Source organism: Polypterus senegalus, chromosome 10, assembly GCF_016835505.1.
Source record: "Polypterus senegalus isolate Bchr_013 chromosome 10, ASM1683550v1, whole genome shotgun sequence".
Taxonomy (NCBI): Eukaryota; Metazoa; Chordata; class Cladistia; order Polypteriformes; family Polypteridae; genus Polypterus; species Polypterus senegalus.
In genome coordinates, this window is record NC_053163.1 from 145,951,692 (window position 1) to 145,971,522 (window position 19,831).

Consider the following 19,831-nt stretch of genomic DNA (forward strand, 5'->3'; position numbering starts at 1 on the left):
AGGTATACGGTGGTGGAGAGCGAGGCTTTGGAGATCAAATGGGCGATTACACAGCTGAGGTACTACCCCTTGAGCTGAGAATTCACCCTTGTCACAAACCATGCCCCTTTTCCAGTGGATGGCCCTGCACAAGGAGTCGAATCCACGGGTCGCCAGGTGGTTTCTTGACCTGTAGCCGTACAAGTTCTCGCTCATTTACCGTCGAGGTTCTCTTCATGCCAATGATGATGCTCTCTCTTGGGTTCACGACCTCTCGGTCAGGCTGAGGGGGGGCCTTATCACATACATGCACATGGGAGGCAGCTAAAGGGCTTGAATGAGGGTAATTCCGAGCCAGACCGGGATGTAGTGGTGGTGCACAGACTCTTTTTCAACAGACCGTTCATGGGAAATTCCGCCTGGTCCTGATGGCATCAAGTCTACTTCCAACCTCTTTGACAATACTTCTGGGTCCGAGCCTATGAATGAAGACCCTTCCGGTTCCGACCCTCCCCCTGATGACATTTCCTATACTGGCCTTTAAAAGCTGCCACTGTTCTCCTATCCCCCCCAGTTCTATTCCGGACTCCAGTCTGCACACATCAGTACAAACCTTTAACAATTCTGCAGCCAGGGAATAATACATGGGTGGCTACACCCAAACCTTTCTGTGGCTTCTTTGATTTCATGACACCACCTAACAGCTAACGTGTGGGGAGTATACAAGAACAAAAATGGCTGCTGTTGCATTATTTAGGAGGATGCTGGACATTGGGGGCGGCACAATGGCGCAATGGGTAGCACAGCTGCCTCGCAGTTAGAGGACCCGGGTTCACTTCCCGAGTTCTCCCTGCATGGAGTTTGCATGTTCTCCCCGTGTCTGCATGGGTTTCCTCCCACAGTCCAAAGACAAGCAGGTTAGGTGCATTGGCGATTCTAAAATGTTCTTGGGGCGTGGGTGTGTGTGTGTGTGCCCTGCGGTGTGCTGGCACCCTGCCCGGGGTTTGTTTCCTGCCTTGCACCCTGTGTTGGCTGGGATTGGCTCCAGCAGAAACCCATGTCCCTGTAGTTAGGATATAGCGGGCTGGATAATGGATGGATGCTGGACATTGGTGGTGGTTAAAAAGTGAGTGTAAAGCAGTTTGAACGTCTGGAAAAATGCCACATAAATGTAACAATCTTTTCAAAAAGTATACAGCCTCTTTATTGTTAGTCAAACAAACAAGAATATGGTTACATTTAATCAAAACCATATTGAATTTTGTTATTTTAACTGACTATTTAGGTGACTTTTAACAGTCATGAGGTCAACGTAACAGCACCTCCTCCAACTTAGTATAGCTGAAGCCAGACATATAACAAACATCTGGAGACAACCGTAAATAAATTTTGCTTAAAACTGGGTAGCAATAACTACCAATAAATAACTGTCACATTTCTAAACAAATCCAACACCTCATGAAGATTTTGAACTGCAAAGATCAGAGGTGCTCTCATTACCCATGTCTGACAGATAGCAGAGGTTTGTGTCAAAATGACTGCAGTTAAGAGAGCAGATAACGAACAGCCACGGGAGACACAGATTTCAGTACTCAAAACACCCACATCAACAAATCTACCAAACATCACCAGTACAAGCAGAGATGAGACTGCATGACATCCACCTTCTAACTGCAAGTCTAAAGGAATAAGTAAATACATTTTAACATTACTGTTTAATTGGAAATGCAAACATGTCATGCCAGAATAGCCACAGCATTTTAACACATTGGAGACGGTGGCACTGACCAGACATCAGGAGACAGAGCTGGAGGTGGCAGAGTTAAAGATGCTAAGATTTGCATTGGGTGTGACGAGGATGGACAGGATTAGAAATGAGGACATTAGAGGGTCAGCTCAAGTTGGACGGTTGGGAGACAAAGTCAGAGAGGCGAGATTGTGTTGGTTTGGACATGTGCAGAGGAGAGATGCTGGGTATATTGGGAGAAGGATGTTAAGGATAGCGCTGCCAGGGAAGAGGAAAAGTGGAAGGCCTAAGAGAAGGTTTATAAATGTGGTGAGAGAGGACATGCAGGTGATGGATGTGACAGAACAAGATGGAGAGGACAGAAAGATATGGAAGAAGATGATCCACTATGGCCACCCCTAACGGGAGCAGCCAAAAGAAAAAAAGAGAAGATATCCAAAGACCACAATGCTTATCTAAACCCTGTTTGATGGCATTACGTCATATGGTGACGCAAAAGTTAAAATGACAGAAAGATATCATAGAAGACAGAGGCACTTCTCAAAAAGTATGGAGCCATATAGTTGCCGTGATCTATGGGTATGAGTGTGTATATGAATATGTGCGTACGTGTGTGTGCGTCCACTATCACAGCATTACTGTAAATTCATTATTAAGCTTCAGGTACCTTCTGCTACTGAGCTCCTGAATAGATAATGTCAATTTTAGCATTTTATTTTCTCTTATCATTCTAAGTCTTTTGCTCTCTCCCAGAAACCCAGTGGTGGTTTAAAATGCATGGACTAGAGAATTTGGGGGGAGTGGGTCTGTGTTTTATAGAAAGATGTCCTGTGGGCAGACCCTTTGCAATGCAGGATCATCTTGTTGTTCACTACACACTTTTTAACAGGATGTCCCGAGACATGTATTCTCATTTACGAATCACGTGTGGCTCCACAAGACTACTGATCGATCGATTGAGATAGAGAGATAGATAGATAGAGAGATATGAAAGGCACTAATAGATAGATAGATAGATAGATAGAGAGATAGATAGATAGATAGAGAGATATAAAAGGCACTATATGATAGATAGATAGATAGATAGATAGATAGATAGATAGATATGAAAGGCACTATTATATAGATAGATAGATAGATAGATAGATAGATAGATAGATAGATAGATAGATAGATAGATAGATAGATAGATAGATAGAATGATATGAAAGGCACTATTATATAGATAGATAGATAGATATTGTCATTTTGTTCATTTGAATACTGACACCATGTCTTGGTTTATTACTTAAATTCAGTTTAAAAAGTAAGCGGAGCATCATCCTCCAGAGCCTTAACTGTATTATTTAAACACTGGTGATTTTTGACAGTAAACTGTAATATTAAAGCAAACCCTAAGTTCATCTATGATACCTCAAGCCATATAACCCGAAAGCAGTCCTTCTCATTGAAGCATTTCTCACTCTGACCTGAACTCAGCAAAGATAATCACCCCAGCTGACCCACTTTACATGATGAAAATCTAGGTTAATAATCCATGGAGGAGAAAACAAAATGTCAGAATTGAGCTGTAGTTGTGAATCTGGGACACAGTCTCAGCGGCTGAGCTCAAATCTGAATGTACCATTGGAATTGAGGCTCTTTAAGTAGACATCTGCCATGTTCTACCCACTTCAATTTCAATTTCCAGTTGTTAAAGACACTTCCATTTAAGAGCTCAGTATGCGCTATAATAATATCAAAAACAGTATGGCTAAAAGACATACAACATTAAGACATTTATATAATCTGACATTTAAAAACCTGAGTAGGGTTAAAATAAGACTGACGGGGCTGTCTAAGCAGAATTATTTAAGCAGAGGGAAGAGGAAATGGGAGGTGAAAGGATCAGTTAAATGTTCAATTTTTAAAAAGGTAAGAACCAACTATGAGAGCCGCTACGGCTTTAATGTAGAAACAGAAAGCAGTACAGCTGCAGCAGCCAAAAGAAAGACTTGCAGCCTCCAGCATTTGCTGGCCTGACCTTTGAGTTCCACTCAGCAGTTTATTGCTTGTTATTTCAGCATTTTTAAACTGAGGGAGGCAGAGTCCTCCCCGGCTGTAAGGGAGTAAAGACATGAAGGATAAGAAACAGAAGGACCTTTTTTTTTTTTTTTGAAGGTGGGGAAAAAAACTACAAAGCACTTCATTGTTAAAGCCCCAATGCTTACATCTCAGTGTCTATTTACAGTGAACCGCATTAGCCCCAAAGTACAAAAGTTAATTATTTCACCCAAGCCTATCGGACCCCCTTCCTGTAAAACAATCGATTCATTTTTATTTTTCCTAGTTTTTATCATAGTAAAAACAACTACAGTGTCCCATTTTTTATTTTTTTTAACCTGGAGTACGGTTAAATTAAGCGACTTAAATAATGTTCACACAGTAGGGCATCACTGAGGTTTAAACCTGTGACCCTGAAGCCTCAAGCATCAAACTCCTAGGTTATGCGTCTCGTCTAGTAAAATATAGTGAAATACAGTTTATTGTACATTACTATTAATAATATCCTTTATTAATCCCGTGAGGAAATTGTCTTTTTGCATAACCATGAAGGGTGTCAGAGAGCAGGGTCAGCTGACCTTCGGCCATTAATGGGGTTTGAACCAGCAACCTTCCAGATACCAGCGCAGATTCTTTGCCTTTGTAAGCTTACTTCTATTTATTATTTATGTTTCATTGATTTTATTTCTATTTATGTTATTTGTGTTAATTGTATGTTTTTTCTTCTTTTATTGTGAAGTACTTTGGCCACAGCATTCCTATGTTGTTTTAAATGTGCTATATAGATAAATTGCCATTGACTTATTAGACAGTCTGTATACTGTATACTGCACACCTTGGGGTTCTCGGGTTTCTGTTCTTTGAACTAGCATACCCTTCAACTGTCTAACAATAACCAGCACAAATTCTTAACACATCTTGACTGACTTAAAATCACAGCAGGGCTCAGTGGATTAAGCAGAGACAGATTAATTGGACGTTTCTCCTTGCTTAGGGCATCCTAAATTTCTTCAGAGGTCATAAAAATATACTGAAGTAAGAAAGGCAGGAGTATGGAAACAAGCGAGAAGTTAAACACCGGGTAAGGAAGAGTTAGACGGACAACTTATACACGAGCTGATGTGAACCACTAATAGTAAACTGATAGACTGAAATGATCACTCACTCTGTTAGAATGGGATTGTGTGTAGGAACCCCGACAACAACCTACAGTAAGAAAGCAGCCATAGCCTTCCAAACAATCATCCAATTTAACAAGTCGTTAATCAAGGGCTGGGCCACAGGGCATGTGGAGCCTATCCCAGCACTCTTTGGGCAGCAGGCAGGAGCAACACCTGTACAGAATGTCAGGAACACACACACACACACACCCTCAAGCAGACACTTCGGGTCAATTTGTCATCACCAATTCAACCTGTGCAAGGACACCACAGCACCCAAACGAAACTCATGTAGACACTGGGAGAACATGCGGTGTCCATTTTGGGAGCACCCAGGACGTGAATACTGATCTCCTTATTATGAGGCAGCAGTGTTACAGCAGCGTCACTGTGGCACCCAGGCCATGGCCAGTGGTTTTCAAATGTACTTGGCAAGGGGAAATGAACTGGTAAGTGGGTATTATTGGTGGTTTAGTACACTTGCTCTTTCAATATTTTTCTGCACGAAGAACCTTTGCAGAAAGCACCGAAAAAACTGCCTGGTAGGAGTTAAGTATAAAGTTGACGCATTTCAAAACACAGTATATGCAGCCATGTTTAGTATTTAGAATTAAAGTGTACACCAAGTTTAATGACACTATTTACAGAGATCTATAAAATTATACAGTGTTCGTCCATCCTTTTTTGAAAAATAACAAAAAAACAAATTACACATATAAACAATTCCAAATAACTCAACTTTTTTCTTTAAGTATCTATTTAACAATATTTTAGCAAAGAATGCATGTGTTTTATACATTTTGATCATACAACTGGATAAATGATATTTGGACTATGGGACATGAGATTTTTTTATTCTTTTCTCCATGGATGCTTTATAAGTCATTCGCTGTTGTACTGCATTGGTCGCTACTGCCTCTTATTATATCATTAACCTTTTATTTAATCTCTGTTCTGCATGAAAAGATGAAATTAAAAAAAGATTCTTAGCCATTACAACAAACTACATGAGGTTAGTAACATTAAAAAAAATAATCACTTTCTGGGTGGTGTATTCCTGTAACCATTTTACAAACTTACATGGAGTGCTAAATTTAAAAAAAAAAACATACAAAAAAAGATTTAAAAAATGCATATAAAAATTTCCCAAACACACACATATTTGGTTGACACCTTTATATATGGCAATTTACAAGATCAGAATACATTAAAAGTAAACCTTGGGGTTTAAAATTCAATGCTTTAGCCACTGCAACACACTGCCTGGACATTTCAGAATGGTTAACAGTACCTGTTAAAATTAAATAAATCAACGCATAAGCATTACTCATGACCTGACTAAAGTAGATAACACACACATACACGCACAAAGGAGATAAACTGGGTCAGGAAGAAAAGGAATGGCATCCCTATGCCTTGAAATTAAGGACAATTGTTTTTAACATACCAGCTCTACAACTAAAATAAGAGAAGACCACCTTCTAACTTCCTTCATTCTAGTAAGCAAATTGACTTACACAAAGCACACCAATGGCGACACAAAATCCTGATCTGCTAAGATGGGACTGTGCTTTTATTTAAACACAACCAAAACATTTAGCCCAAATTAAATTTGTATAACCATATACAAATTCATACAAAGAAAAATACCATTATAGTTGCGTATAAGTCGGGTCTTGAAGCCCAAAAAAAAAAAAAATAAAAATCAGACCCCAATTTATTTGTCCATTCAAAAATTCAGTACTTGCATTTTTTTTTTTTGAACATCTTCTTGCCTCCTCTCATCTCGCATCAGTTTCTCAAACACATTGAATTTTGTTGCAGTTATCAATTTTTTTCGCCACTTCAATGACTTTTAATTTCAAACCAGCTTCATATTTTCTTCTGATCGAACGCTCCATCGTAGATAAGGGATGCTCTTACGATAAAGGTGTATGAGGGTGTGAGATACAAAAAACACAAAACAGTGCGAACGTCGCTTCAGAATAGTTCAGGTATTACCGTGTAGGCACAATACATAGAAATAAAAAGGCCGTGTGCTCCGCTGTTACTCTCTCAGGTGGGTGTTAGCAGATCATAATCTCTTGGACCAGTTAAGAGGGAGCTTTCCGCATTTGATTTATACGACTGACATTATAAAATACCGGAAATTATACGGGAAAATCAAACCCTGACTCATCCGGGGGAGAACTTAAACGTGAATATATACGGTACACATACTGTATTGCTGACGCAGACAGGAATGGCTGCCCCCTTTTGCTGTCACTTTAAGACATACATAGTTTCCGTTATAAAATTATTTTTACCATTACATATTTACAAATTGGTCTATGGTTATACTTTTAAATTCCTAACACAATACATGTGTAAAGAAACACCAGACGATCCTATTATTGTTAAGACAAAAAAGCAGGGCAAAAAAAAAAAGAGACTGCTTAAATTAAGAGAACCCCTCAAGTTCCATACCTAAACGATGTGTGCAATTCTTATTTTGATTTACAAAAAGACTATCAAATGCTAACACTGACCATCCAAATTTTTTTTCCCCCACTCACTTTTCTGTTTCTAATGTTGGAAGGAATTAAGTTTCATCTCAGAAGCTGGGGGCACAAAGGAAGAACCAACTGCAGATGAGGTGCCAATCAAGGGTGCACAGTAAAAGTGTTTCTAAATTTCTACATCATAAACAACAGCCTGTAAAGTGACTTGAATGGGGTCAGATAGTCAATGGAGAGGACCAAACTGACAAACCTGCGGTTTACAGTTCAATATATGAGTACATATAAAAATATATATGCATGTCTCTCTCTCTAGGCAGAGATATATACTGTATATGATGATATCTATACACATACATGTACAAATACCTACAAGTATACAGATAAATATGAAAGGCACTATATGATAGATAGATAGATAGATAGATAGATAAGAAAGGCACTATATAAGACAGACAGATAGATAGATAGATATGAAATGCACTATATAAGACAGACAGATAGATAGATAGATAGATTAGAAAGGCACTATATAAGACAGACAGATAGATAGATAGATAGATAGATAGATAGATAGATAGATAGATAGATAGATAGATAGATAGATAGATAGATAGATAGATAAGATAGATATTTCATGAAAGGCAGCATGCTGCAGGGGGGCTTTTCCTCCGTGGACTGCTAATGCTTGACTCATTTAGTAATTGGCCAACTGAAGAACTAAATGACCCAGTTAGAAAGGAAGACCTGATTTACATTTTTTTTTTTTTTGGAAAAAAAACCCAGCTTTGTATATATTCTAGAGAGCATGTCGTTTAAACGTGAGCTACATTTCAGGTGTTCAAAAATATGGACTTTTTTTCCTTTTTAATTCAAAGTAGATGGATGACCCTTCTAGCCTTTCACAGAAATTTTCAAGATTCAACCTTGATGCTCAACAAGTGATAAAGTTGCACTAAGGGAAAGTTGTTTATATAAATCATCTTCTTCTTTTGGCTGCTCCCGTTAGGGGTTGCCACAGCGGATCATCTTCTTCCATACCTTTCTGTCCTCTGCATCTTGTTCTGTTACACCCATCACCTGCATGTCCTCTCTTACCACATCTACTCAACCTGCTCCCTACTATCACTACAGATCACAATGTCATCAGCAAACATCATAGTCCACGGGGACTCCTGTCTAATCTCATCTGTCAACCTGTACATCACCATTGCAAATAAGAAAGGACTCAGAGCCGATCCCTGATGTAATCCCACCACCAACTTGAATGCACCCGTCACTCCTACCGGAGATCTCACCACAGTCACACTTCCCTCGTATATATCCAGTACAACTCTTACGTACTTCTCTGCCACTCCGGACGTCCTCATACAATACCATAGCTCCTCTCAGTCACCCTGTCATATGCTTTCTCCAAGTCCACAAAGACACAATGCAACTCCTTCTGGCCTTCTCTAAACTTCTCCATCAACATCCTCAAAGCAAACATCACATCTGTGATGCTCTTTCTTGGCATGAAACCACATTGCTGCTCACTAATCATCACTTCACTTCTTAACTGAGCTTCCACTACTCTTTCCCATAACTTCATGCTGTGGCTCATCAATTTTATCCCCCTGTAGTTACTACAGTACTGCACATCCCCCTTATTCTTAAATATGGGCACCAGTACACTTCTTCTCCACTCCTCAGACATCCTCTCACTTTCCAAGATTCCATTAAACAACCTGGTTAAAAACTCCACTGCCATCTCTCCTAAACACCTCCATGCTTCCACAGGTATGTCATCTGGACCAACGGCCTTTCCATTCTTCATCCTCTTCATTGCTGTCCTTACTTCCTCCTTGCCAATCCTTTGCACTTCCTGATTCACTATCTCCACATCTTTCAACCTCTTCTCTCTCTCATTCTCTTCATTCATAAGCCTCTCAAAGTACTCTTTCTGTCTGCTCAACACACTCTCCTCACTTGTGAGTACGTTTCCATCTTTATCCTTTATTAACCTAACCTGCTGCACATCTTTCCCAGCTCGGCCCCTCTGTGTAGCCCACCGGTCCTTTTCTCCCTCCATAGTGTCCAACCTCTCATACAACTCATCATACGCCTTTTCTGTAGCCTTCGCCACCTCTCTCTTCACCTTGCGCCTTAGCTCCTTGTACTCTTGTCTATTTTCTGCATCTCTCCGACTATCCCACTTCTTCTTCACCATCCTCTTCCTCTGTATACTCTCCTGCATTTCCTCATTCCACCACCAGGTTTCCTTTTCCTCCTTCCTCTTTCCAGATGTCACGCCAAGCACCCTTCTTGCTGTCACCCTTACTACATCTGCTGTAGTTTCCCAGCTGTCAGGTAACTCTTCACTGCCACCCAGTGCCAGTCTCACCTCCTCCTTAAACTCAACCTTGCAGTCTTTCTTTTTCACCTTCCACCATTTGATCCTTGGCTCTGCCCTCCCTCTCTTCCTCTTCTTGATCTCCAACATCATCCTACAGACCACCATCCTATGCACTGAACTACACTTTCCCCTGCTACAACTTTGCAGTCTTCAATCTCCTTCAGATTCACTCTTCTTCATAGGATATTATCTACCTGTGCATCTTCCTCCACTCTTGTACGTCACCCTATGTTCCTCCCTCTTTTTAAAATATGTATTCACCACAGCCATGTCCATGCTTTTGGCAAAATCCACTATCCTCTGACCTTCTTCATTCCTTTCCTTGACACCATACCTGCCCATCACCTTCTCGTCTCCACTGTTCCCTCCACCAACATGCCCATTGAAGTCCGCTCTGTCCCTTGGGTACACTGTTCATCACTTCCTTCAACTCATTTCAAAACCGTCTTTCTCGCCCATTGCACACCTAACTTGCGGTGCATGTGCACCAACAACATTCATCATCACACCTCCAATGTCCAGCTTCATAATCATTACTCTGTCTGACACTCTTTTCACCTCCAAACACTCTGTCCATACTGTTCCTTTAGAATAACCCATACTCCATTTCTCCTCCCATCAACACCATGATAGAACAATTTGAATCCACCTGGCATTACTCCCCTTCCATTTAGTCTCTTGCACGAACAATATATCCACCTTCCCTCTCTTCATATCTGCTAACTCTCTCCCCTTACCAGTCATACTGCCAACATTCCAAGTTCCTACCCTCAGTTCCACTCTCTATGTTCCTCCTCTCCCCCTGCCTCCGGACACGTCTCCCCCCTCTTCTTCTCCTTCTTCGGCCAACAGTAGCCCAACTTCTGCCAGCACGGTGCTGGCTAACAGTACTGGTGGCGGTCATTTGAGAAAGCATAATTTACTACAAGTATGTTTGGCCAAATGTCTAAAAACAGGAGAGAAACAACAGAAACTGGCTCAGAAGCACTGCTGGAATACTTATCAGGAGCGAAGAATTTAATCTAACATTTAACTTAAACATTTACTTAAACATTAGTAAACTCTGCAGAGACTATCTTTTTTCTTAAAGCGCTTTCACCTTGGGAACTACTGAAGGTATGGGAGATTAGCGAATTTTAATAGTTTTCTGACTGTGGACAACTCACTGCACTGAAGCACATATTCAAAACTTGGTAGCTTGTACTTGACTTTTACAAACGCCACATACACTAATTTAAATTTGTGTGGGAACATATAGGAACTGTCTTACTAATTTCCACTTCTTAGAAGACTTCAACCCCACCTCCTAAACTTAAAAGAACATCGAGAATTTCCTTTAACAGCTCAAACATTTCCTCACTGCTTAGCTAAGTGTTTTGAAACTGACAAGAGTCCAAGTAAGAGATGAATTGCTTCATTCAGCATTTGTCTTCTTTTTTTTTTTTTTCCATCATTATTACTTTTGTCCCTTTAACATGATTTAGTTATCACCATGAATAACACAGAAATAAACAGTGGGTATTCTGTTCAAGAGTAAGAGCCATTATAGCACAAGGTTTCAGAGCCCCAGAGGGATCCTGCTCAGCTCATGTAAACCTTATTAGGTTACTTTATATATATTTATACATCCATTCATTTTCGAACCTACGTAATCACTTTGGAATAACAGGGAACTGACGATTATGCAAGCCGGGCACAAGGAAAAGAATCAACCCTTGAGGCAGTGCATCAATTTCCAAATTAACCTGACATGAACTGCTATAGCCTGTGGGCTGAAAATCCTGCAGTGATGTATGAAGAAAATGCAAACTCCACAGGGCCCTGTCCAGGATTCAAATCGGGGACTGTGGAGCTCTAATACAGTGACAGTAATGTTAAGCATTGTGCCTCCCTCAAACAAATAAATCTATATTTTATATCAAAAGGGCCAGTGGTAATACATTTAGAGGACACTGCATTGACCTTACCCACACACTGCATGAATGCACTGAAGAACATCTAAAATGAGCCTCCATCTTGTACATTCAGATACGCTCTCTACTTCCCCCACTCTCCTAAAAGTACTGCTTCTAAAATGGCACTTTACTGGGTTGTGTGGTTCCTCGCTGAACCATTGCATGATAAAGAACCATTTCATTAGGAGATGGATTCTTTGCATATGAAACGCATTCGATGGATTTTGAAAAGGTTGCTAATATGTGGACAAAACTGAAATCCTGAATGTATCAGTATACTGCTGCTGGATTATGTGAATTTCCCCTTGGGATTAATAAAGTATCTATCTATCTATCTTGAAGACAGGCTACCCAGCAGTAGAGCTGTGCGAGGTCTTACAAGTTCACATCGACATTTCAAAACACTGACCATTTAAGATACCAGCAGGGGGTTCAGGGCAGGGGTCCATGGGTAGAGAGATGCTTGTGAATTATGAATAGTTAGTTGTTCTACCCATGTACCGCACTGGTGGTGGAGGGATGGTGCACGTTGTTTTAGCTTGGGACGAGGTAGTCCGTTGTCTCACAGAATGCAGAAACTCAGCACACGTAGCACTACTGGGTAATGTCGTTACGATCATTCAAAAAGGTGATTCGTTTCAAATTCATTTAAAATTGCTACCACTCACAATTTTGTACTGGCACGAAACTCTAAAATTAGAACTACCTCATCATAACCTTAGCATTGTTAATTTGTGTAGCACGTTTTCATTCAAATGACGCAGCTCAAAAGTACTTTACAAGATGAAGAAAGAAAAAACAGGAAAATAAAATATGGTAATACTAATTAACAAAGAATAAAGGAAGGTCGGTCAGGGAGGACAGAAAAAACAAAAAAAAATCAAAAAAAAATAAAAAACAAAATCTGCAGGGGTTCCGAGGCCACAGACCACCCAGCCCCCACTAGGCTAACCTCCAATTGTACCAAAGGTGATGTACAACAGCCGACCCTGCGCTCTGACCCCAAGGGGTATGGGATAACTATATTTCGTTGTACCTGTACAATAACAATAAATTTGAATCATCATCATCATCATCATCAACAGACATGAATAAATGTCTACCCACAGGAAATTAGTTTTGTTTTTGTAAACTGGAAGTTACTAATTATTTTTACTCACTCAAATGCGGCATCCTCAGTTGTTGTCCTTTTACCATCTTCTGAATAAACAAAACAACACACCATGCATTATAGAAAACCAGTAATGGCGTACTGTACGATAACGTGCACTGAATACACTTGACTTGAACATTCCTAGTTGTCCTCCTCTTTCTCTGTACGTTTCCGTCATTCGTCTGCTCAGAGGTGGACACGCTTGTTGCTTCCTGAGCAGCTCTTGTTTTCTCCACCCTAGCGGCCCGCTTCTTCGGTCGGCATCTTTTCACGTTAAAACTGATTAAGAAAAACGTACATAATTGCAACACAAAAACTGCCTTCATTTATCACTTAAGGTGGCACTTAAGTCTTCAATCTGCGTCAAGAATGATTTAAGATATGAAGAGGTAGGGGAAGTGACGGCGAAGGTGGTAGCGATGAGAATGGCGCCTGTACGCATGCACCACACGGTCACTGCCGAGAATTGATTCTATAATAAAATAAAATAAAAATAAGAAGAGTAATAAAAATCATCACCCCATAAGCGGACAGTAGAGGTCACGTGGTATGTGTATACCAAATTTCAGGTCAATAGGTCAAATGGTTTGCGAGCTACAGGCAATTTAAAATCCTGGACAAACGGACAGCCACGGTAGCGTATTATAGAAGAAGATACAATAAAAATAAGAAGAGTAATAAAAATCATCACCCCATAAGTGGACAGTAGAGGTCACGTGGCATGTGTATACCAAATTTCAGGTCAATAGTTCACGGTTTGAGAGCTCCAGGTGATTTCAAATCCTGGATGGACAAACGGACAGCCACGGTAGCGAATTATAGAAGAAGAAAAAAAATTTGTAATCTGTCGCGTTTGACAGCGGCTTGGCTATCACGCATGTTTTTCCTTTTCTTATGATGCCTGCAAATGAAATGCTGCACAAAATGCATAAAGCCGAGTGTTGATTGGTACTGCAGGTTCCAACGTGCGCAATGCACTGGGCATGCAGGAGGACAATGGCACGGGCTTTTTAAAAAAAATAATGTAAAACACTGCTTCGATATAAAGTGCAATCAGCTTATTTCAAATGTATGATCTTGTGCATACAGTACAATTGTGTTCTGATTTGCCCGAAAGCAGTGCTTGAAGTGGAGCCAAATGACTGGCAATATTCGGTTTAGTTAGCGTCTTGTTCCTCCACCCAGGTCATTATTACGTTTACATGATGTGGGCGGAGGGGCGTTCCCTTTGGAGGTTGGAGCCTCAAGTATATCAGTATATGATATCAAATCAGGTCCCCTTGAAGCTTCAAGCACTGCCCCTCAAGACGAATCATGGACCACCAAGCTGCCACTTTTTCTTGTCCGACAACTGAATTCCACCTCATACAAGTACCTGCGCTCTTCCCATTCAAAGTTTGTACGTGACGCGCTGATCAGGCTGCCATCCCTCAACTACAGCGCACTCCAGCTAAACTAGAAAGACATGGGACCCTCACGCTGTGAATACGAGTACATGAAACGTTCTTGTGTGCCGTGTGTGGGGAAAATAAAAAAGTGACGCTTGCAGTTTGGCACTTTGAGGAAATCTCTGCAAATGTTTGGAGCCAATTGGCAATCAATGATATCAACCACCATCGGCCCAGCTCTACTGAGAAGGAAACAACAGGTCAAGAAAACCGGAACTTAGCCTGTGTTATGGTAGGTCACAAGTGTCCTTTTAAAATTAGGAACCCAATGGTGTTTCATAAATCTGTTACCCTCTGTTCACCTCAGACTATAAACAGAAGACCAGGGCATGTCAACTGTAAAAATGCTTAGATGTTTCTGCACTTCTGGGTGTTTGAAGAAGAAAGGATGAGACAGAGGAGAGGAGTAAGGGGGAAAACTGGGCATCTTGGTGCAAAGATATTTGTCTGCAACTTAACATCAGGAAAACCAAGGAACTGTTGAATGACATGCGCCACACAAAAGAGCCTCAGTGTCCGGTCACCATTCAGGGAGTGGATGTGGAATTGGTGCATTCCTACAAGCATTTGGGGGTCCATATCAATGACTGGCCTCGTAACACAGAGACAAAGGGAAAGAGCAGACTGTGCTCTTTTAATGTGGGAAGTAACATCCTTCACATATCCTTATATATAATTTGATACTATCTGTATGTATGGTGTTCGCGTCAATACCCCGCACTGCGTATGCGTTGGCGTCAATACCCGCGTATGCCGTCGGCGTCATTATGGCGTTCGCGTCAATACCCGTACGTATGGCGTTCGCGTCAATACCCCGTACGTATGGCGTTCGCGTCAATACCCCGACTAAATACAAGTTAGAACCACGCAATGGTATGGCGTTGGCGTCAATACCCGTGCGTATGGCGTTGGCGTCAATACCTCGACTCAATACAAGTTTGAACCACGCAATGGGACTCTGCCTCTGTAGTTAGAACATCACGCATTGGCAAGCGCGGAGGCGCAGTATTGCATGATTGGCTAAGAATGTTCGAATGCTTCAGTGACACCGCTGGACGGCCGAGTATAGTAAGTCGGTGTTGGTTCGAGCAGATTACAGTAAGTTCGGTTGGTCTTTGGAACGTTGGTCTGTCGGCGCGTACTTTCCAGGACTAACATCGTCGACTGACTTAAACCCTTCGACAGCTCCAGAACCGTAAGTAATTTAGAACGTATCGTCATTTGCTTGGTACGTCAAAATCTATCTTTGGGCAGTTCGGTTTTGGCATCCATCCGTCCTGACATCTATTGGCAAACTGAGTAATGATGGCTGGGTATTAACAACGGTCATTGTTTAAATTTTGGCCGATCTCAGATCTGAAGTGACCACGCCAACATAACTATTACTCCGACTCCGATTACAGTCGTAAAATACGGTTTGTTTTGGAAATTTGTTTGCCGGAAAAAAATCAAGTGAGGTGCGCCAAGAGCTGAGTTCACGTCTCGCAGTCCCGTTTATACAGGAAGCTCTTCATTACATCGGCCGAAAAGGTCTATTTTAAGCACAAATCAATGCCATGATAACAAAATCATTTCAAGGACTTAAAAAAACAAATAATTCTTTGCAGAGAAAGTATGAATCTCACAAACGTAGAATTTGTAGCCCAATTCGATTGGGCTCCCAGTCACTAGTCTTCTATAACTCTGTGATGGCCAGTGTGATTTTCTACACTGTGGAGTGCTGGGCCATTAACATCACTTTAAGAGTCGTCCACTGAATCAACAAGCTGAATAAAAAGGCAAACTCAGTTATGGGATGGTCACTTAGGTCACCTGGAGGTCACAGTGAAAGAGAGAATGAAGACAAAACTGACGTCAAGTGAACAACGCTGCAACACCGACACCGAGGGATTTCAGCCAACAAATGACTGAGCAGAAGTGTGTCAGGAAACACTATGGGGGGCTCCTTTACACCGATGACAATCTGCCTGTATAACGGGCCACTAGGACTGTTTTCGCTCTTTTTAGTCATTCTGGTGCGTACCGGAGAGGGGTTTGCTGTTTGTCATAATAGTATTTATTATTGAGCTTCTATAAAAAGCCTTATCCCCCGGGGAAAAACAAGTTCTAACTATCTATTTATCATAGTTATTTATTAAAACTGTTACGGAGCTAAATAAAGGAAAGTTCTTTCTGAAACCTTAACTTGTATGGTTCTTTTGGGAGTCAAAATGGTTCTCCTATGGCATCGCTCTGAAGAATTAACTTTTATTTTTACGTGTGTAGGTTTTACGGACAGATTTTTTTTTTTTTTGCTTCCTTACCAATCCTTACCAAACACTTTTTCGATAGACAGATTAAACTTTGTGTCCCATTTCATTGGGCTAATGGGGAGATTAACATTAGCCCAATGAAAAGAAATTTAAGATAGATAGATAGATAGATAGATAGCATTTCACCTGGTCTCACCTTTATAAAGGTACCCGCAACAATTGTACCCACCTTTATTGTTCCTCTTTTTGAGTTTGACAACACCATATCCGACACACTTAATTTACACTCAACAGATGTGAGTAATCAGAAAGTATGAGATTTAGAAGCTGGTGGCCCAAAATCTTGAGTCTAACAAAGCCACACTTGTCTCAATGGTAAAACTTTCATTGTCCAGATGGAGAGCCGAAGTGCCATGTTTGGTGGGTCACTGAAACACGGCATTCATTACAGGACACAAACACACAAGGTCAGTTTAGAGTCACCAATGAACCTAACACAATGACCTTCCTTCCACATCACAAAGACACAAGTACCAGAACAGAATCCATGAGAACAAGAATTGGAGTGCAAACTGCAGGAGAACTAAGAATGGGTTGCGATTTGAACCCAGGACAACCCCGCTCAGAATGAGAAGGCCTATGGATGGATGGATGGATGGGACTCTGAAGCTTTGAGGTAGCGGCCCTTTCCAGTGTGTCATCCAGTCTACTAAACACATATAAATCTAAATGTATTCATACACAACTTGAATTAAATGCTACTGCGCAAACCGTCTGGTTCCACTTCATTACAAGCTATAATAAGAAATTACACATTACAGTTTAAATGAATACCGTCAATGGATGGATGGAATATAATAATGTTTTCGGAGTTTTATAAGCAAGTACCCTAAATCGCAGAACTCGTCAATATACTATTATTAATTACATTTAAAACAATCATGAGCTTGCCATGTTATGGGGAAACCCACTTGTATTGTGACAGAAGTCAAAAAACATAAACCCGTTCGAGTAGCTCTTCCGGAGATTTCATATAAACTCACAATTAATCGCTCAGTGCTTATAAGACTAGTATACACACATCGCGCAAACGCATTAATGTTAAAAATCAATAAGAATGCTCTTCTAAAATAAGACGTATTGCACTATGAATATGTAATCGTTTACATAGATCTCGTCATACAAATTCCACATTTCCTCCCACACATCATTTTCATGTATTATTTTTCCTAACATTAATCAAAAACGACGTGTGCGCGTCTGTAGCCACTCAAATGTACACACACACACACCAACACCTTAGAAACATTACAGGCCATGGATATGAATTGATTTTTCCTCGCTATTTAGTCTGACAGATTGGTAGGAGGTACGTTAGAAATGGTGATCTCGGTTTTATCATCAAAGCTTTGGGAAGCTAAACCTTACACCGTCTGTCAATACGTCTCTTCCCGACGTAATCCAAAAGGAAAACCCGAGGCTTTCTGATGGCCTCCGTCCCCTCCTACGGGAGAAACCCGCAAGCCAGGGTCCTGCCCAACAGCTCCACAGAGAACAGTCGATTATAACGTCGAAGACACAGGTTGGCACAACTTACCTTTAAACAGATAATCGTATTCGTCATCCCGAGTTCCCATGTTTCTATTGTTTTATTACAAATAAATAGAGCTGGTTTTAATTTTTCTAATACAGACACTGTCGCCGTACGCCTTCTAACCGGCAGGTAACCAACGGGCTTCTGACAAGGAGAAAGGCACGTGAGATAAATGACAGCATAAACGGCCTATCAGACAAGAAAGCTGATTTGAATGATGGGGAAAATAAACCAATCACGAAGCAGGTAACGGGATTGTGGCGAATGAAAATGACCTGAGGGTGTACTTAAAGAAGTTACCGCCTCCTAAAAGGGAGCAGTTAAAGGGGCGAGTTTTGTTCGTATTCTACGTAATGGTTTCTGTCTTTTCTTTTTTTTTCTTTTTCAGCTGACTGGATAGGAAGGTGCGTAGAACAGACATATTATAGAAAGTGCTTACGTGTATACGCTGCAAATTTTAAAATTCTTAAATTTCCTGTAACAGTGTATTTAATGTAAAAATGTCAGTGTTATCTATAAAGAGGATGATTTCAGTGAAGGATAATCAGCAATGGAATCGCACATCCTGGTAGTTTTCAAGCTGTGTAAGCTTCCACGGATGTCACGACTAGCTCTTGATTCATATCTTAAATCTTTCCAAAGGCCTCCTCCCACACTGCCTGCCTGTTGTTTCAGACGAATCTCTCCAGCATTACATCTAATCATGGAACAAAGTCTAAACGTCCGTCTACGGAATCGCTTACTGATCAAATTGCTAACAGCAGTGGGCGCTGCAGGGCCATCTCACCAACATCCTAGGCCCCTGGGCAAAGTAGTGCGCTGGGGCCCCTGTTTCAATAGTAAAACAGTAATGTACATAGGCATCAGAAACATTGTGGTCCCCTATGCTCCTTGGGCCCCCTTGTCCATATACGTTACGATGGCCCACGGCAGCACTATACTAGGCTGGCCAGACGTCCTGATGTCAGGGTATGCGTCCCGCTTCGGATGACCAGACAGTCCCATTTTAACATCTAGCATCCTGGAATTGAACTAAATGTCCTGTTTGTTCCAATTTGTCCTGTTCTTAGGTGGCAGAAATGCAGAGGGGGACCCAAGAGACCCCAATTTAATGTACTCCATGGGGGAATTCCCCACTGGGGTTTTCAATTTTATTTGCCTCTAGCACACTCCCTAGATTCATGAGATGTGTCCTGTTTTGGAACCATGACAATCTGGTCAGCCTACGCTATACTGATACTGGGTAGTTTCTCCTTTTTGCTTTCAAAACAGCCTCAGTTCGTCATGGTGTGAATTCCACAAGATGTGGAAACATGACATTGAGATTCTGATCCATGTTGACATGATTACCTCACTCCCTTTATGCTGTGAATATCCCGTTCTACCACATACTAAATGTATGTTCAGTACTGAGGAGGCCACTGCAGAATGCGGAAATCATTGTTATGTTCATGAAACCAGCTTTGTGACATGGTACATTATCATGCTAGAAGTAGCCATTAAGAGCTGGGTATATTGTGGCCATGAAGGGATGCACATGGTGAGCAACAAACAATTATTTTTTACAATTCTGTATTATCGTGGTATTACCCTCCACTTACTCGCGT

The 19,831-nt window shown here is 41.1% G+C and overlaps 1 protein-coding gene across 1 annotated transcript in view; it reads right to left on the reverse strand.

The window, feature by feature from the left end:
- The window catches only part of LOC120537794 (ras-related protein Rab-11B), a 76,394-nt gene extending 58,017 nt beyond the window's left edge, over nt 1–18,377 (reverse strand). The window contains exon 1 of the mRNA XM_039766994.1: nt 18,228–18,377. Coding sequence (XP_039622928.1) covers nt 18,228–18,267 — 40 coding nt within the window. The 5' untranslated portion in view covers nt 18,268–18,377. The remainder of the gene's footprint in view (nt 1–18,227) is intronic.
- Nucleotides 18,378–19,831: the final 1,454 nt, after the last annotated feature.